General features: G+C 41.4%; 2 protein-coding genes across 6 annotated transcripts in view; one reads left to right on the forward strand and one right to left on the reverse strand.

Moving 5' to 3' along the window:
• LOC106579948 (BICD family-like cargo adapter 1) overlaps positions 1-8,183 on the forward strand; it is a 32,091-nt gene extending 23,908 nt beyond the window's left edge. For 2 of the 4 annotated variants that reach the window (XM_014160374.2, XM_014160375.2), the window contains 2 exons: positions 137-257; positions 1,421-8,183. In XM_014160374.2, the coding sequence (XP_014015849.2) occupies positions 137-257; positions 1,421-1,597 (298 nt within the window). In that variant the 3' untranslated portion in view covers positions 1,598-8,183. Of the gene's footprint in view, positions 1-136; positions 581-997; positions 1,111-1,420 lie in introns of those variants that run through there. The other 2 variants (XR_001322776.2, XM_014160376.2) reach the window with 2 other exon arrangements.
• rab35 (RAB35, member RAS oncogene family) lies at positions 8,082-19,331 on the reverse strand. 2 transcript variants are annotated; one of them, XM_014160050.2, is made up of 6 exons: positions 18,916-19,331; positions 15,604-15,654; positions 15,319-15,442; positions 10,881-11,005; positions 10,398-10,522; positions 8,082-10,224 (listed from the first exon to the last, which is right to left on the reverse strand). In XM_014160050.2, the coding sequence occupies exons 1-6, from the start codon at positions 19,010-19,012 to the stop codon at positions 10,096-10,098; spliced, it is 651 nt and encodes a 216-aa protein (XP_014015525.1). In that variant the 5' UTR covers positions 19,013-19,331; the 3' UTR covers positions 8,082-10,095.
• Between the last annotated feature and the right edge of the window lie 1,529 nt (positions 19,332-20,860).

The raw sequence follows: 20,860 nt of genomic DNA on the forward strand, positions 1-20,860 counted from the left end.
GACTAGCATATAACAACAATTAGTATTTTTACATTCATCTCCAAATAAGCAAACCAGCCATAAACTGTCATTCAGCAGAATAAGAGCAAAGAGAGGTGTGGTCTGTCTCTAAGCTGTGTGTCTGTCTGCCTAACAGGAAGAAAGTGGTGGAGATGGAGCTGGCCAAGTGTAAGATAGATATCATGTCTCTGAACAGCCAGCTCCTGGACGCCATCCAGCAGAAGCTGAACCTATCACAGCAGCTGGAGGCCTGGCAGGTGGGTCAGAGGTCAGGGTTCATCAGGGGGCACGCTAGGCCACTCATAGTGTGAGCTATTATTTGATTCGATTTAAAAACACAATTCAGCCACGTGTATACACTGTGTTTAAAATAATCGAGGGTAACGCAATAATGTTTAGCAACTTATTTCCATTGTTACTGAATGGACTGCCAAATTGAATGGGCTGTCAAACAGAGATATATAATAACAGATATGAATATGTATCTGAATGACAACATGTATAAATGATTACATTCACACAGTAATTATCATTCTTAATATGTACTGTATTTTATTCATTAAATAAGAGTATACTAGCGGACTGAAAATGTGTGTATGGTGATCTTTTCCACACCACATCCTGTCCTCTCCTCTAACTTACCACTGTCCTGTGTGTGTGTGTGTGTGTGTGTGTGTGTGTGTGTGTGTGTGTGTGTGTGTGTGTGTGTGTGTGTGTGTGTGTGTGTGTGTGTGTGTGTGTGTGTGTGTGTGTGATAACATGTACAATACTGTACGTACTCTGAGTCGTCAATTTACACGAGTGTCTAAGGAACTAATACACTCCTCAATGAAATCTCAATGAGTTTCAACCATGGGTTTTCATTGAACATACTGCAAACAATTAAGCAAGTAGGACGAGTAGCTACCTAACTAAATTGAGGACTCAGTGTATGACTTTCCCTTCCCATCTTCACCCGTAACTAGCAGCTCTTTCCTCTCTCTTTCCCTGGCTGCAGTTTGCATCCTCAGGGCTCTTTACTGTGTGGCTCTTGTGGTTTCTGATCTAGTGGCCTTTCTCAGCTTCCGTACCACCCTTTCTCCCCTGTGGTACCCCCCTCCTGCCTTAGAGGTGAGCCTAGGTGTGCCATCTCGGCCTGATCCTGTCCTGTGCCACTCTTCCATGCCATGCTGAGCCATTCCATGCCATGGCCTGCTGAATCAACAGAAATGCGCTCACCCATTCTAACCCATTTGATCACCCAAAACCAGCCACTTCCATGCCAATCTGTCACGCCTTCCTTCTGCCTTCTGTTTCTCTTCTCTAAAAACCCTTGTCCTCTTTAACATCCCCTCACATTCCCTTTATCTCTCTATCGCTCTACTGTGCTCACACCCTCTCTCTCTCGGTCACTCATTCATTCTGTCTTTCTCTCTCTTAGGATGATATGCACAGTATGATTGATCAGCAGCTCATGGAAAAGCACCAGGAGGAGTGGAGGGTGACCCCCTACTCCCTCGCTGGGTCCTCCGGGGGCCCCTCCGGCCAGTCCTCCAGACGAGCCCATCGCCTCTCCGATGGAGACAAGCGGCTCTTTTCCTTCTTCAAAAAGAACTGAGCGCCTCTGGACTGGCCCGAGTAAGCAAGAGAGAGAGAAAAAGAATCATTCAAATAGAGCGCAGAGGGAGAGAAAATAAAGACAAAGACCGAGTGGCAGTGATACACACTATTAGACGGGGGGGGGGGCTAAAGAGGTTCAAGGGTCATTTTGCACTTTATCTGTCCCATCATGTCCTACCTTAAACATGTTGAAACAGAGAGTTAAGGCACTTAAAGAAGGAGTGAGCAACACTGTTAGGGCTCACTCACACCAGTAGCGCTTTCTGGCCGAGAGTACTTGGTACCTCCTGAACGTAATTTGAGAACCGAGTGCGCACCGATTTTACATGTGGAAAAAGTTGTCAGTCAGACGTCTATAGCGGGTGGTCCCTAAAACACACTGAACGATCGACAGATGAACGCTAGATCCACATTAGATCCACATTCAGTGTGATGTGTGCGAGCGTTTACACATGCAGAGGCCTTGGCTCCCATCCCATAAACACCCATTGGGCTTACATATATTTCAAAGAGGACGGTTCCCCAGTAGTGCCTCCCAGTGTCTCTACCCCACTTCCAAAACCCCAGACTGGGAGTGTATGTATACGGTAGGGCTGGCTCCTGTGCCCTGCCACATGCCAAGGTGTCTGGGGAGAAGGTGTTCAATACGGGACTCACCAAGGCGTTGGGGTGGAGGGAATAGGACAGTGGGACAGGGATCTGGGTAAGGGAACATTAATTGAGGGACAAGAACCAGCCTCTGGTTGGGAAGCAGCATTGTTACAGCTAACTCCAACATGTTCTCAGCTTTATTCATATATTCAGGGATTTACAAAGAGGCCTTATTCCCAATCAATCCAATGGATGGATTTCTTTCGGTTGGTATGCACTTCACAATTATGGTCGTGCCATAGCATTGGTTATTAGAGTTAACACAACACACCAAATGTCCATCATTGAATATCACTGAAGTGTAAATGTATAGATCAAGCCACAGTAAATCCATAAACATAGCACTTTATGCATATCAATCATAAGTTTACCTCAGATACTCAATACTGACTGAGCAACCAGTGCATGACCAAGGGAGAGTTACATTTACCAAGCACTGAATGTATGAAAACCAGCTTATCTAAAGTGATGATAGGACTGTTTCAGGTCCATGGACATTTCTACACAGGCCTCTTGTTAGTCTCTGACGTCTGAATAAATCTCTGGGCCGCTGGCGTTAGCTGCAGCCTCTATCCAGGTGGACTTTTTCTACAGTTAGAATGTCACGTTTTGCGTACGTTTGACGTACAAAAAAAGTATTTTCAAACATTGTCTGTACAATGGCCATCATCATGTATATTCCTCCTAGCTGACCAAATCCTCCGAACTGTTTACATTAGCTTGAGAAAGGAGAAGTCTAAACGGTCTCTCAATACGTCTGCAGTGCCTAACTTTGGCAAGTCAAAGGCATCCATATTGCGCTACAGTTAATTGTCAAATGACCATTAATTGGAACACAAATGTAGATGATATTGATTTAGTAACCTACTCAGTCAGGTACCACCAATCCAGTTTCACAGGAAAACCTATTGACAGGGCCTACAGAGTGCTTTAGCTATAGTATCACAGTAATACTGCCATTCCCATTGGTTCAAAGCTTATGATAGTGGACACTTCATTTTCAAGCTTCCATAATGGCCAGACAAACAGTCACCTCCAAAATGATTGGCACCCTTGATAAAGATGAGCAAAAAAATACAGTATAAAATAAATAATACCAAAATTGTATGCTCAATAAATGTGAAAATTATATTATTTTATAGTAATACAATTGCTTAGAGTAAAATATTTTGTTCAACAAGTAATTAACAAAAAATCTCAAAAAGATAGGTGTCTAAATTATTGGCACTATTTTCAATACGTCCTCTTGTGAGGATAACAGCACTTATCTTTTTTCTGATATTTTATGAGATCATTCCTCCATACAGGATCATTCCAGAACCTTGAAAGATCCATCCACATTTTACAGTAGGTACGAGGTTCTTTTCTGCATATGCATCCTTCATTCGAGGCCAAACCCACCACTGGTGTGCGTGGCCAAAGAGCTCTGTTTTAGTCTCATTCGACCATAGCACCCACTTCCTATCCAAGTGCCAATGCCGTTTAACAAACTCCAGGCATTTACATTTGTTGGTTGCTCTCAATAAAGGTAGTGGCGTTTAATTGTAGATTTGGAGACTTGGTGACCCCAAGACGCAACCAAGTTCTGTCATTCTCCAACGGTGGCCCTTGGACTTTTTTTTTTTGCCTCCCGAACCATCTTCCTCAATGTGCGCGTAGTACAAGATACACTTGGGTCTTTTACCAGGCAAGTTTACCATTGTTCCAGTGGTTTTAAACGTATTCATTGTGTCCATAATAGTGGTAAGTGGTATATTGGAGTTTTCAGTCGTTTTATGTACCATTGCCTGATTTATGAAAGTCAACAGCCATTTGCCTTTCCCCATGGTGATGGATGACAAAGGGATTTTACATGTTTGTTACCTCATTTTTCTACCCCAGTAAAACAGGAAGCCATGGAAGGCCACAATACAGTTCCTTTAGCTGAGATTACCTTAAACAAGTAGAATGATAATGCAATCTTTAGGGGTGCCAATCATTTTGATACATATTTTTTTTTTTTTTTACTTGTTCAACAAAATCTCTTTCCCTGAGCAATATTGTATTAGTATGTTCCTTTTTTGCATACAATATAGCTTGGTATTTGTATTATTTATACATGTTTTTTGCTCATCTTTATCAAGGGTGTCAATCATTTTGGAGGTGACTGTATCTGTGACTCCATATTTGTAGAGTGTGTGTAGATAAATGTGATGCGTCTGAACCGTCATGGCGTGTTTAAGAATGAGACTGGCACAGCCCTCTGACATCTGTCTATGTATGGAAAGTCATATCTAGAGCACCTGAGCAAACCTATGCAGATGTCTTCTCGCCATCTCAGTTGGTAAGGTTGTTGGTTAGGATCAACCCAAAGAATTATTATTTTTAAAGAGTTGAGAGTAGGTTTGGATGAAATCAATATATTTATAAATGCATACCTTTTTCAATGGAAATCTCATATTTTTTTGTTGTTTAAAAAACTTTAATTGTTCATGTATTTTTATTTGGTGTTTTGAGTTTTTACATACAAATTGGGATCTCTGCGGAAAGGGAGAGGAGGGTGAAGATTATAAGTTTTACATGTGACTGTTCAGTTCCGTCTTTGTAGTAAGTAATTCTAACTTTCATGCAATTCACTGAATGTTGTTGAAGTTTGAGTTACACTCAAGTCTACCGATGTTTGATTCAGAGGTGTTCACCAGTGTTGGGTTCAATTCGAATTGAGGGCAGTCAATTCAGGAAGTAAACTACAATTACAATTCAATAATCGAAAAAAGGGCAGTTATGTTCAATGACTTCTCAATAAACTGAAAAAAAGTTGATACTATTTATAAAAAAAAAAATTACATTTAAGAATTTGCAATTCAAATCACTTCCTGAATTGACTACCTTCAATTTGAATTGAGCCCTGCCAAGAGTGAGGTCTGCCTTTCTGTCTGTTGTCTAAGCAAGTGTGGGTCGGGGCAGGGGTCCAGGTGGGTCGTTGGCTTACATTTTTAGTGCATTGCAAAATTATTATAAATTATTTTTTATATATATACATTTTCGGGAATGGAAAAACGCTTTCAGTGTAAACTTTAACAACTAAAACCAAATAGAAAGTATGTAGAAAAGATAAGGGACATATATATTTTTAAATAATACTCTATAGTCTTTGAGAACTTGGAATCAACAAAATAAAAGCCCCCATTGATTTTGTTATAATGTTTGAGCATATGAACACAGCATTAGCCATGTCAAAATGTGTACAATTGCAGAAGATTTTCATTAAAAACTGCAAAACATTTCTCTCAGCTCCATGGCAAAATGTATAGAATTGCAGAAAGATTGGCTTTAAAACAGCAATATTCGATTCAGCTCCATGAAGAATTGCAGGAAAAGGGTTTAAAATGCCATTTTATTTCAGCTCCATGGCAAGATGTATAGAATTGCAGGAAATTTGGTCTGTGTATATTTTTGCACTGCTCAACCCTTATGGTGGGTCACGACTCAAAAGACACCTCAATTAGTGGGTCATGAAGTAAAAAAGTTTTGGAACCCGTGTCTAAGCAGCTGTGGTGTTGTATTGATCTGAGAGGATGGTTAAGTGGGTCTAACACCAGGAGCCAGTCAGCTCTGAAAGGCACTGGCTAGCTGCATGATTATAGTGGACATAAAGCCAACCACACACAGTTAGACTGCAGCCTCAGAACTGAGTGATGAGAAGTTATTCTGCATGCTAAGTTAGGGTTGGTTGAACATGGATCAAACATTAACTTATATTACGAACGGGATCAAACAACACTTATCATGACCAGAATGTAAGTTTTCTCATATCCTTGTCTTTTTGGAAAGAAAAAAAGTGAATTCTGTAGTAATTTGTAATGTAACAGGCCAGAGGTCTTGAACTCAGCCTCATGGCCTGTTGTCACCAGAGGGGTATACTACAAAGTAAGTTCTATGACTTAGCCAGCTAACTTGGCAACCAAATATTCTGAAATAACTCAAACGAAAAATAGAAAGATGAGCATAAAATGGGCACAGTCTAATTAACTTATCCAAAAACACATATCTAAGATTTCCTTTCTTAATGGAGCAGAAAATCAATAGTTATTTCTGGTTGTTTATCAAAGTTAGTTGGTCACTTCATGAATCCTTCTTCGTAGTATAGAGCTGTGGTGTTCCTGGGCGTGGCCTCTGGTAGAAAAGTTTGGCCGTTCTGTTCATTCAGAGGGGATACGTTCAAGAGCTCTGGCCTGCTGGTTACTTACATCCATGTTATAGTTTTTTCAGTTTAATGTTATGTACTCTTCATGTATATGTTATGTCCAAAATGACTGTCAATTGTATTGTTTTCATTTTCTATTTGAATACTCTTTTTAAAGTCTGTCTCCTGTCCTCAATCTTACTGTCAATCAGCCTGAATCCTGTGGAAGAGTTGTTCTCCTGCGTTGACTGTCTGTGTGTGTGTACCTGGGGCGGGGATGTTGGGCTGTCTCTGTGTGTGTGTACCTGGGGCGGGGATGTTGGGCTGTCTCTGTGTGTGTGTACCTGGGGCGGGGATGTTGGGCTGTCTCTGTGTGTGTGTACCTGGGGCGGGGATGTTGGGCTGTCTCTGTGTGTGCACGTTGTGTAAAAAGCAGACATTCCATGGAGTGTGTCACCTGCTTGTCCTTACAGGTCATGTTCTTTGGAATTTCACTTCATCTCAGTGTTTGTCCTTTTTCGTTCACCAATGACACACATTGTTTGGGTTGCCAAACTATTTGGAACCTTCGAAAATAAGCCATTGACCATGGTCATTTGGGGGAGTAAATGTGGGAATCTGTGGAAGGTCTTGGTATGGATTCTTTTTGTATCAGTAAACCCATTTCCCCCCTGACTCACCACCATAGGGTAAGAAACATAGCTTTCTGTCAACCTCATTATTGGACAAGCTTCAATAATGACACCATTGCCATTTAGCCTTCATAAATGAATGTTGTACTGAACTTAAACAGCTGCCCCTTTCTCTCCTGACACATTAAAGCTTTTCTGTAATGGTAAGGGACTATATACCCTGCTCCAGTCAATTGAATATCGATAATACACACTGTTGTAAGAGTAATATTTATAAGGTCATTAAATAAGATGCCAACTTTAATGTAGTCTTGACACTAAAAGGCACGATCTCAGATCACAAGTGAACTTAGTATCAAAGACAGTTTGAAATGTTAAGTGAGAATGAGCGACTGAGAAATGACACACAGCTATGTGATTTGACACAGGTTACGTATGCATAAGTGGATATGCATTTATGCATTAATATGCATACTCGTTGAAATATTGTACATATATGACAAACTAGTTTTTCTATATTGATGACACTTTCATAAAGAGGTAGATAATGTTTATGATGGGGCTGGAAATGTAAATGAGTATGGTTTTATATTCATAGCAAATTACTATTTTTAGTATTGGGGAAAAAATATCCAAAACACTAACTCAGAATGGATTTTTATAGCAATTTTTCAGGGGAAAACATGCATCCAATGAATGTTTCTATATGTGAGGGCCACTGTGAGAAACAAATACACGGGGAAAGAAAGTATCTCGGTAGTGTTACTACTTACTTTGGCTTCTCTCTGTGTATTGAGAAAAACACCTTGCCATCTATGGACAAAACGCTATTTACCACGCCACTCATATTCTAAGTAAATGAATGATCTACACTGAGTTCATAGTTTCATTGTGGTCAACAACAAAATAAAACAGCTTTAAGACACATTCAAGTGGCACAATTCCTCCATAGTTTTATTCACAAAAAGTTCAAAACAAACCCAGGCTAAGCTTCAAATCATTGACAGAAGAGAGCAGTCGTTATGTGTCAAATATTTCTTTTAAAACGTTTATTGATTAAATTCATGTAGGGAAAATGAATAGTACATCTCTTTTCTCCAGTGTACAGCCAACCACAGCTGATAAGTGTGTTTTAACCATAGCACACGAGGCATGTCAATACATGCACAGTTGCAAATGTGTATGTTCTATATACTGAATATAAACACAAATATTTTTTTATATACACAATGAATAGAAATCATAGTCAGATTTGTTACCATTTCTCCACTGCCTGGCATGCGTCACCCAACACTCAGGTTGTGGCACTGTCATGTGCACCACACCAATGGTCATCTGGTTAGGGTCACAGACCTCCCAAATCCACATCATAACCACCTCAGCTATCCTCAAGCAGAGGAATAGGTATTCGGGGCCCGGATGTGTGTAGGAGAGGGCTGAGGCCAGGGATTCCATTTCTCCATCACTAACGGTCCCCCATAGCAGACCCTCAGAGAGGAACCCGTCACACCGCCCGCCACATACTCAAGCGGAACACTGGGTAGTAACACTTCAGTTGAATGGGTAACCAGATTGTGACAAGTCCTACATAAAAACATGACACGACCAGGCATAAACATGTGTTAACAGTTCAGAATATCTTGCAAGCTGAAAATCCTGGACAATTTATGAATACTACATGCATGTCAGATAACATATACATACCCCTTCAAACAAAGTGTTTCGTGTTAAACACACATGGCTAACCAGTTTGCAACGGTACATGGTTAGTGCACTGACTCCCATTTCCTGTCAACACAGTCCTGGCACAAACCAAATTCACCCTGTAATGATGATAAAGATGTCCAATATCATTACAATGCCCCACAAGTGACCAAAGCTAAGAGGGTTGAATCCATAGCTGTGAAGAGGTGCTGATATGAGGGTGTTTGGTGCATGGGAATAGGGAGGCCTGCAGCTGAAGTGTGGTTAGAGAGAGCAGCGCAGGGCTCTCCCCCCAGCCACCCGAGAGTTACCCAGGCCTTAACCCAAAACGACTACGCCCAGTGGGCCTCTATCACAACAGTCCAACAGGGAGAGCCAAAGAACTCACTTTTCATTCACATCACATATTGGCAGTATCATTGTTAAAAAAAAAAGAATAATCAAAAAAAAAAAGTGGAAGATTTTATTTTCTTTTAAAAGCAAACTTAGTGCACAATAAGACTGCAGTGAGTGGTAGATGGCAGAGCATTGTGTCCCCGGGCCATGGGAGTGGTTCACTGCTCTGACCAGCACTGAAAACAGGTCGTTGGCTGATCGATCGACATTACTGTAGGACAAAGGGGAGGAGAAAAAGCTTGGCAAAAAAAAATGAAAAAATAAACTAAGAAGATAGTCACCAATTCTGTCCATTGGATTGGTTGCTAAAGGGTGCCCATCAATCATCATTTTCCCCATTAAGTCAAAAACAAATTAGTTCATGATCAGTTGGTGTGAACCGTGGTAAATAAAGGTGTCTGAAAAGTCTAAATAAAAATGTACAAAAGGTTGTGAATCCCTTCCCTCATACCCCATCCAGTTTTTCCATTTAGACCCCTGTTCCAACAACTGACCCCCACTGCCCCCACCCCCCAAAAAATGTATCATCCGAAAAAGTGAGTCCTCCTCTTCAGGTGCAGAGTTTCACTTGACTCGTAATGTCCCGTGTGAAGTGGAATGACAAGGAGAAAATAGATACGGATGTCAGAATATTTGTATACACATATAGAAATCAGAGCATTATGGCCGTCAGTTTTCAGCTTGCAGATCCTTCAAGAAAGAAGGAGCTCTTAAATATTGCCCATCTGCTGAATTCCAAATAAAACTTGATCTGACTAATATAATCTGTACATTTTTAGTTAAGTCTTCATGATTTGTTTGTTCATTTAAAGGGGACCGTTTAAATTTCTTTCTTTTTTTTCATTGTATATTTATTAAATCTATCTTAATTTAGATGCTTGGTGTCCCATCCCGTGTGCCGTCTCTGAGGCAGACGCTGGTGGTCTTTGTGATTGGGGTTTGAGTTCGCTAGCAGCACTTTTTCTTTCGTTTACTGTTCTTGGAGAGTTTGACCACGTCGTTCTGTTGCTGCTGCTGCTGCTTGGCCAGCACCTCCTTCTTGGCTCTTAGCACTAACTCTGTGATGCAGTTAAACATCTGTGGGGAAAGACAAAAAAACATGGTGAACACAATCAACTAACATTTTTAGGATGAGAGCTTGTTTTCTTTCCCTCCACTAAAAGCAACAACCTCGCCTTCAAGTCCATGTCCCATGAACAACTCCACCCGTTCAACTTTCCACTACTTATACCAGAGGACCCCTGACCCACCTCTTCAACATTGATGTTCTCTTTTGCACTTGTCTCAAAGAGGTTGATGCCCATCTGCTCTGCAAACTTCTGTGCGTCAGTCGTCTCCACCACCTTTGAGTTGGGATCGTCGTTCTTGTTTCCCACTGAGAAAGAATACGAATAGGAAGACCATTTGAGCTTTCTCAACTCCAAGTAGGGACTATAAAGTCTGTTTTATTACTTCCCAAACTCCTCAATTTTCCCCATTTTTTTTACTCTGAAAATGATGCAGAAAGTAAGAGAACCACATGAACCCACACATGCAGACAGGGTGAAACGTGCAAATTAATACATTTTTCTAATTACTTAAAAAAAAAAAAAATAATGTTCTACTAAGTTAATCATATCTTTGAATATTTTGTTTTAATGTCTGGACGGATTTCATAAGGCCTTACGCAAGGGTCCCTGATGCAACAACACTGCACTGGGTAAAGGTCATTGAAACAGGTGGACTGGACTCACCTAATATTCGACACACATCATCACAGTTCTGGTTGATTTCATGTAGCCATCGTTTCACATTGACAAAGGACTCGGCACTCGTGACATCATATACCACTATGACCCCATGCGTTCCCCTGTAGTATCTGGAGAGAAAGAGAGAGAAGTCAGCATTTTGACATACATTTCATGTGCACTAGGGGGAGCCCAACTCAAAGAGACCTGCCAGAATAAAGGAAACACTTGAATAAATGACAGATAAAAGTATATTGAAAGCAGGTTCTTTCACACAGCTGTGGTTCCTGAGGTAATTAAGCATGTTTAGGGTTATGTATAAAAGATTGCCCGGTTGCCCATTATTTTGCCTAGAAGAGATCTCAGTGAGTTTTTTTTTGGGGGGGGGGGGGTCTCAAAGAAGCATAAGCATTGTGTTGTGTCACCAGTTCAACCCAATTGAACACTTATGGGAGATTCTGGAGCGACGCCTGAGACAGCATTTTCCACCACCACTTTATGATGGTATTTCCTTTATTTTGGCAGTTACCTGTCTTACAAACACATGAGATTTTCAATCAATCCCAACAAACTGATGTTAACAAAGCCAAAAGTATGCTTGAAGGACTGCCCATTCTCACATGAAGTAGAAATGCTTCCTTTTGATCCCATAGACCAGGGTTCCTCCAGTAGATGGCCCGCGGGACATATTCAGTGATTTGTTCTTGGACATAAGACTATAAATCCCCAGTAAATTAATTCAGTGATTTTAATATAGGAAATCTGTTCCAAGTATTCCCACACATAAATAGAGAGACATATGTGATCGTATCTCAATGTAACCAAGGTTTGAAATTATTCCGTTTTTTGTCAAATACTATATCTGTTATTGCGGTCAATTTGCAGTATACAAATGATTTATATCTATGTTCCAGCCCATGACCATCCGCTGAAGGAATGAATCGTCCCACGGCTGAATGTAATTGGGGATAGACGCAGACCTGTTCCAATAAATGGCACAATATAACAATCTATTTCCTTTCGTCGCCCTCTAACAGCCAACATGACCTGAAAGCATATTACATATTCACTGACTCCACATGCTGCTAGGAGTTCAATAATCCCTATTAGTGACCTGAAATCATGAGAGCAGGAAGGGGCGTGTCTGAGGCAGGGTAGGGCAGCGGTCGGCAGGAAACCAGAGCTGATGCTTATCACAGGAATATGACAGACAGATATACATGGAGGGGAAAGGCAGAGATACAAGTAGAGGACAGCCACAGTATTCATGAAAACCTGCCACCCCCGCCCCACAATGTCTGAAAAGTAGGCCACAAAGAGAGGGGGCATCCCCCATCTGACTGCACCCCACACACACAATATACAGCTTTCAAAGGGGTGTGTGTGTGTGTGTGATTGCATTGGCCAGACAGAAGCGTTGTCTGTCACACACAGCCCAGCAGTAACGGACCAGTCAGCGGGGCGTTCTGCACAGAAGAATGGAGAACCAGAAACACGCAACAGGCACATGGGCAAGACTCCCAGTCCCTCCACCACACACACACTCCCAGTCCCTCCACCACACACACACTCCCAGTCCCTCCACCACACACACAGGCTGCTATCCACTACGAAGACATATGGCAGCTATGGACTGTGACTGACAGACATAAGGCTAAAACACACCCTGGCTGGACTGACCACTGAAATGCACTTAGGCCTAATGAGGCACCATGCCACTACTTCTCCACAATTAACAATCAGCAAAAACAACCCAGCAGCACTCGCCACCCCCCTCCTCACACAGCCAGCCAGGTTTTCAGACACACTGACTGCATTCTGTAGACTTGTAGGAGGTTTTCCCACAGGAAAACCAGCAGCTCTGTTTGAGGGTAATTCGGCATATTTTCCAGAGGGTTTTAAAAAAATTCAAAAATAAACAAAGCAACAGGTTCAAATGCCTCCCTTTCTCAAAACCTTTTATTTTTTTTGAGTGAATGGCGGCAAGGTTTCTACTTTCTCCACTCTTTCATAGTCCTAGGCAATCAAAGCCAAACAGTGTCAAAGATCTGTACAGTCCTCGTCAAAGTCCAAAGGGGTGAATAGTTTTTAGACGCTGTGCTGTCCATGTCAAACTGATAGTAGTGTGAGTCAGATGGTTGTAAGGTGCTGTAATGAGGACTAGATCACAGACATTTAGTCCACCTTCCTGAGTGACGGCATTCTTGTTCAGGAACACAGACTACTCATCACTACTAGTGGTCGACCGATTAATTAGGGCCGATTTCAAGTTTTCATAAATCGGTAAATCGGCTTTTTTTTTTACACCGATTATGGCCGATTACATTGCACTCCACGAGGAGAGTGCGTGGCAGGCTGACTACCTGTTACGCAAGTGCAGCAAGGAGCCATGGTAAGTTGCTAGCTAGCATTAAACTTATCTTTAAAAAATTATCTTAACATAATCACTAGTTAACTACACATGGTTGATGATATTACTAGTTTATCTAGCTTGTCCTGCGTTGCAAATAATCGATACGGTGCCTGTTAATTTATCATCGAATCACAGCCTACTTCGCCAAACGCGTGATGATTTAACAAGAGCATTCGCGGAAAAAAAGCACTGTCGTTGCAGCAATGTGTACCTAACCATAAACATTAATGCCTTTCTTTAAAATCAATACACAAGTATATATTTTTAAACCTGCATATTTCGTTAATATTTCCTGCTAACATGACTTTCTTTTAACTAGGGAAATTGTGTCATTTTTCTTGCGTTCTGTGCAAGCAGAGTCAGGGTATATGCAGCAGTTTGGCCTGCCTGGCTCGTTGCGAACTCTGTGAAGACCATTTCGTCCTAAAAGACCGTAATTCATTTGCCAGAATTGTACATAATTATGACATAACATTGAAGGTTGTGCAATGTAACAGCAATATTTAGAGTTAGTGATGCCACCCATTAGATAAAATACGGAACAGTTCCGTATTTCACTGAAAGAATAAACGTTTTGTATTTGAAATGATAGTTTCCGGATTTGACCATATTAATGATCTAAGGCTGGTATTTCTGTGTGTCATTATATTATAATTATATTATAATATAAAAGTCTATGATTTGCCAGAGCAGTCTGACTGAGCAGTGGTAGGCAGCAGCAGGCTCGTAAGCATTCATTCAAAGAGCACTTTCGTGAATTTGCCAGCAGCTCTTCGCTGTGCTTCAAGCATTGCACTGTTTATGACTTCAAGCCTATCAACTCCCGATATTAGGCTGGCAATACTAAAGTACCTATTAGAACATCCAATAGTCAAAGGTATATGAAATACTAATGGTATAGAGAGAAATAGTCCTATAATAACTACAACCTAAAACTTCTTACCTGGGAATATTGAAGACTCATGTTAAAAGGAACCACCAGCTTTCATATGTTCTCATGTTCTGAGCAAGAAACTTAAACCTTAGCTTTCTTACATGGCACATATTGCACTTTTACTTTCTTCTCCAACACTTTGTTTTTGCATTATTTAAACCAAATTTAAATGCTTCATTATTTATTTGAGACTAAATAGATTTTATTAATGTATTATATTAAAATAAGTGTTCATTCAGTATTGTTGTAATTGTCATTATTACAAATCTAAATATAAAAATGTTAAAAAGTAAAAATCGGCCGAGTGATCGGTATCGGCTTTTTTCGGTCCTCCAATAATCGGTATCGGTGTTGTAAAATCATAATCGGTCGACCTAATTACTACACCTATTTCTCATGACAGAGAAGAGAATGGCTGGGCACACTCATCCACTTCAGCTTAGAAAGTCCTCGCTTGAGAGAAGATACCAGCCACAGTTCAAAAACTAATATGAATTCAGAGAGGAATGTCTTCCAATTCTGTTTTTGCTTGTAATTTGTGTCCACAATTGAAAAAAAGGCAATGACGTGACCATATTCCACTTGGCACATTACAATAAAATAAAAGATGCATCTGACAGCCAGCTCAATACCGGTGTCCCAAGAAACCCAGACTCCACAGGAGTAATTATCTGTCAAACATGCAGCCAAGGTACACAACGGACAGAAAATGTGAACATTTGGACAGTGACGGCAAGGACAAGGAAAAAATGAAATTCCATTGGTACAAATGAAGAACATATAACAAGGTGAAGCAAATCAATGGGCATGACACCCAAGTGAGAGAGGCATTGAGCCCCAATCTTTACTGTCCTATAATTCTGTGTGACTAAAACGCACCTGTTTCTAAAATGTGTAATTAGGCTCTGTGGAGAATTCCATCAGTTTCCAAAAAGAGCACAGGGGTTATTTGAAATGTCTGAGAAGTACTTGCTCAAACTATCTTAAAAAGTTGGCCTCGTAAAATATCGGTTGACATGTTGCATGGTCAATGGGGCATGTGTGAGTCTTGCTAACAGCCCAGTGTGAAAGTGAGCGTTGCCTCTGCCTGTACTCACGTGGAGGTGATGGTGCGGAAGCGCTCCTGTCCTGCCGTATCCCAGATCTGCAGCTTCACCTTCTCCCCATTGATCACCACTGTCCGGATCTTGAAGTCCACTCCAATCGTGGTGATGTAACTACCTGCAAACACACACAAAAAAAAAAACAGGTTATAAGACGCAGTGTTTGATTTGCAAGGGAAGGACTCACTGTACACAGTGCGAGTTGGACAGTTGTTCAAATTCAACAGACCAAATGACTCATAACTTGCTAGGTGGGTTAGGAGTAACATTTACTCTTACCTGAAAATGTGTTGTCTGCAAAGCGCAGGAGGAGACTGCTCTTCCCCACTCCTGAAAAGGACAGGTTGAGTCAGGTTAAAAGGGCTTACAACAAGCTAGGCAGGAGATGTGATTTCTTACCACCCTTTCATTATGACAGTTAGGCTACACAGAGGTTTCTAGAAGTAAGCTCATTTGAAAGAAGTTTGGGTTGTTGTGTAAACATATGCTTGCCACTGCCACCAAGGAGTTCATATTTCCACAGCTCTTTTTCTCTAATTATAAATGGGCCAGGAAGAATAACAGAGGCACATAAACCACCTACAACTAGGCTGGTGTGTCTCCTGACCTCTTTGGTATAGGTAAATTAGCACAGTCAGACAGCCAGGCCTTGACAACAGGCACTCAGACAAATACATGTTATCTAGTATAGCCTTTGTATAAGGACAGTGATAGCTGAACTCTGCATAACCTTTAGTAGGTTAAAGATCACAATAACACAGAAGTATAGTTTTGATACAAATGATGCAGGTCAGGTACAGACCATAACATCCCGGGACGGTTTTGCTAATAACGTTGTACTGTGCACCAATAAGCAATGAGATAACACATTCAGCAAAATCCCCAAGAGGCACAGACAGGTGGCTAGTTAACCGTCAGGTGAGTTGGCAAAACTGTCAGAGCTGAATTGTGAGTCCAGGAGGAGGGACTAACAGCTCAGATCAGTTGCTAGCAGAAGGTAATGTGATCGTGTCTGGCTGCGGTTGATTGGTCCCGAGTTAAAAGCCCATCAGAAAATAAATCCCTCTGATCGCTCTCTGGAGTCTCGTTCTTTCACCAGACTCCACATTACTGGCAGCTAAAAGAAACAGAGATAGTGTCCTTTATGCGGGTGGAATATCATTTAAACAAAACTGTCAGGCCACTAACAACCACATCAAAGACGAGTACAACTCTCATAAGCCTAACATTCACACAGAGAGCATCTGGGGAATCCCAGGGCTCTAGTGCATCACACATTCCTCCCTGTTGATGTCCAATCAGGGGGATAATAAGAGTTCAGTCATGCTCTACCAGCTACCCAGACAAAGCAGAACCAGACCACCATATAGGCTATGTCATTATCATCTTTTAAACATCAGGCCGTTGAATGCCGGGAAAACCCATCTTTGTTTTGAATGATGGACTGGAGAGTCTAGTCAGTCAGTAGGGCCCGGACGACACCCGTATTGCGATACTCGTTAGTGTCATGGCAAGGGAACAAAACACAAAGCGGTTTTAAATTCTTTAAGAAAACAGCCTTAATGTTGGAAACAAATCATTAGGTTGTCGTCCAGAGTCACATTGATTTGTTTTCCAAGCTAAAGCACACAATATTTTCCATACAGCAGGTTGTTAAAGGACCAAAGAGTTATCTTATTCGTGTTGCCAAGGAAAAAAATAATATATCGCAATACTGGTATCGTCCCGGCCCCATCAATCAGTCTTGATAACAGAGAATCATAATCAATGAGTGAGTGAGTCGAGGGGAAACCCGTTGAAGCTCTGGTACCTGGCATGTCCACATCTGGTCTGACTGGTAAAACATCCCTCAGTGATACTTGGGAAGACTTATCAGTGCAGCCCTATCTTTGAAGGAGTACTTGGCAGTCATATTAGGTACCTGTGGTGATGATATAGGCCATTGCCTGCTCACTTGTAAAAACAACTGTCCAGGGCAATCAGCAAAAGCCACAAAATACAGTACATGTTATTCAAATCCTCAGTACTATATTTAGGCCTGGTAAAAAAGGTGAAGCACAGTAGCCTGGGTGGGAGCTAGTTGCTTTCTGCTTTGTTGTTGTCATGCAAAACACCTGCTACAGGTGAGGTGGACCTCTGTCAGTTCAAATACTGGTTTTACTTGACCAATTACCTGCAGAGGGACCAAGAGGGGCAGAAAGGGACCATTGAGCAGAGGTCCTAAACCCTGTATGTGTCAGATCTATCTGGGCAGCAATTGAATGTTTAGGCTCTCTGTCTGAGACGGGGCAGGTCAGGACTCTCATTTGAGCATTGGTTTCAATCTTCCCATAATCTCATAACAGCGGTACCAATACTGGTTCCAGACTGCAGCCAAGGGGACACAGCACCCTGTGTGTCTGTGGTAGTAAAAGGGCTGCTGTCTTGCCCACTATTGTGATCAGCCGGCTGATTGGATAGTGCCAGGACTGGGAGTGTCAATGGCTGAAAGGATCTTTACCTTCAAAAAGGATTGTGGAGTTGGAAATGCAATGTTGGTTGTAGATGTATGTTTTGACATGAATGCAGCAGTCTTTAGAATTAAAATAAACATGAGGTGGAAAAAAACTGAAAATTAAGTAGTAGTATGGTTTTTAATATACCTTATATTATGGAATTCAGTCACTTAGTTGGATCTTGATAGTAAACAATTTAAATTCCTTCCTTATTGGTCTACTAACGTTGGGCCCTTAGGGCAGATATATTCAACTCTTAACCATCAGGCTCCACACCGTTTAGGGTTTCTGTTCTACTTGATAATTAATTGCACCCACCTGATGTTCCCGCTCTAAATAAGTCCCCGATTCGAGGGGAACAATTAAAAAAACGCAGTGGAACTGGCTTCGAGGTCCAGAGTTGAGTTTGAGGCCCCTATGTTAGGGGGATCATCTAGAAATCATTCAGGGCTCATTGTAAACAACTCTGCAATCAGTATCACATAAATATTGCTAGTTTGTCATAGTTAACATTCCTTCACACAGGGAACACGCTGCTGAAATGTTTTTTTTTTCTTCTTCTAACTACATTGACAAACCACCTAACGTTAACTAGCCAGCTCACAGCAGGATAACACCAGAGTAGCTGGTTGTCAACTCAAGGGAGGCTAGCGTTCTACCTAGTAGTTAGCTAGCTCCTGGGCTAACAAAAAAAATAGTATCCAATAACTAACGTTGACTGGCAAGTTTGCTAGCAAGCTAACAACACTTGGCAAGTTGTAAGAAATAAGTCAAATATTTAGCTCCAATATACATACGTGCAACGCCATAATAGCTAGTTAGTAAAATATTCCGCTAAATAACAAAAACATCTTAAAATGGTTGGAATTCGTCCCAGTGTGGCAGTACTAGACGCTATCGTGAAATATCTGGCCTGATCGGCTGACATGCCCAGCCCTGCGATGCACACCTCGGCGCAAGTGTCACCGCTCTCTCCCCAAAATATTGATGTGCATTTTTAAAACTACACATAGTAACGTAGACGTTCACTTAAACATGAGTCCAAAATCACGCTAGGAACCTCGACCTAGTTTTCTGCGACTCATTGTGTAAATACCTGGAGAGGCCCATTTCCCGTTACGCATCCCCGGTATTCGCTTACCACTGTCACCGATGATGAGCAGCTTGAATAGGTAATCGTAGTCCCTGGCCATGCCGGTAGTTGGTGGGTTACCCCCGCCTTTTGCCGTTTACTATGCTCTTCTTATCGACTTGCTGTCCGAACCCTTGGCTTGTCGTACACAAGCACTACCCCCGATATGAATTAGAATGATTACCCCCCTATGCCCAATTGCTAGCCCCCAAGCCGGCGGCTTTTTTCTCGGGGATTCGAGGTGTCAGCAATACTTTCCCTACGCTACAAATAGCCGGAACTCCGTTTCCTTGTCTGGTGGTGGCTGCACCCAACCCTTACGCGACCCAGAATCACTGCGCAGACGCACGACAAGGTCGTGGGCCCATTGATGCAGGATGCTGTTGACTTCAGGTTGGCAGCTTTCCATTTGTTCCCGAATAACTCACTGAGATAAAGCCAGATTCAGATTGGATATTCGCCTGTAGTTTTCCTTACTTCCACCAACAGCAGTTAGGGACCGTCAACATAGTGACAAATTATATTTTTCAAATTTCAATAGCTCTTTAACCATTACTCCTAAAACTTCCAAAACTGGTTCTAGCTAACCCGATGGCATAGACACACATTACACACACTTTTTCTTTGCACTATATTAAATTATTCATTTTAATTTCTGAAATTCAATAGAACCATGGTCATGTGACCCACACACCTCAAACATGGTTTATAATGTACACTTAATGGGCCTACACATTGTACACCCTTTTGTTTGTCCATTTACATCTCATGAGATTTTTCATGAATTTTAAAATGTTTCAAATTTCAATAGCTCCTTAGTCTTATGACCTACAACCCACAAACTACTTTCAGAATATCCACTGAGTAGCCTTATATGTAGCACAACCTTTTGTTTGTCCATTTTCAGCTCATGCGATTTTTACATTAATTTCAATAGCTCCATGGTCATGTGACCTACAACCCTCAAACTAGTTACAGAACATCCACTCACTAGCAATATATATATATCGCACACCCTTTAATTCGTCCATTTTAATCTCAAGTGATTTTACAATCATTTTTCATTGTTTCGAATTGCAATAGCTCTCTGGTCATGTGACCTAAAACTGATGTCAGAATATCCACTGACAAGATTTATATATTCCACACCCTTTTGTTTGTCAATTTTCATCTCACACGATTTTACATTCATTTAGTCAACGTTAGAAGTTCAATAGCTCATTGGTCATGTGACCTACTGACCTCAAACACGGTTCAGAATGTACACTCAGTGGGCCTACACATTGCACATCCTTTAGTTTGTCCATTCCCCTCATTATTTTACATGAATTTTTTTTATTTCCATATGGCAAATGGTTGTCCCCTTACTAGACGTCCGCGGGTGTTATTAAAATAGGCCGATAGCCTCAGGTCACCCCCCAAGGCCTGGTCTTCCAGGAAGTCAAAAAAGAACTGGGGTCATCAGGGAGAAGTCGGGGTGGATAACCAAGAGTTATTCTAGTTGCACCCGCCCGTTTATACAGTTTGACACATCCGAGTTTCTCCCTAAGAATAACATGGGTTTACAGGTTATGCTCTAACTCTGCTTCTGTGCAGGCAATTTTCTAAATTCCTTTTGGCACATGTACCTCTACAGATATCAACATGAAAAGATTGAATGGCCCCCTTCATGTCCTAAAGGGGAAGTATGAACTTTACCATCAAATAAGACTGAAATCAACAAATTGGCAGGCTGAAATCATCACAGAAAGGGAAACAAATGGCATCACCATAATCGCGTGAGATGAAAATGGACAAACTAAAGGGTGTGCAACGTGTAGGCCCACTGAGTGTACATTCTGAACCTTGTCGGTCAGTAGGTCACATGATCAAGGAGCTATTGAAATTCTAAAGTTTACAAAATTCATGT

This window comes from Salmo salar, chromosome ssa20 (genome assembly GCF_905237065.1).
Source record: "Salmo salar chromosome ssa20, Ssal_v3.1, whole genome shotgun sequence".
NCBI lineage: Eukaryota > Metazoa > Chordata > Actinopteri > Salmoniformes > Salmonidae > Salmo > Salmo salar.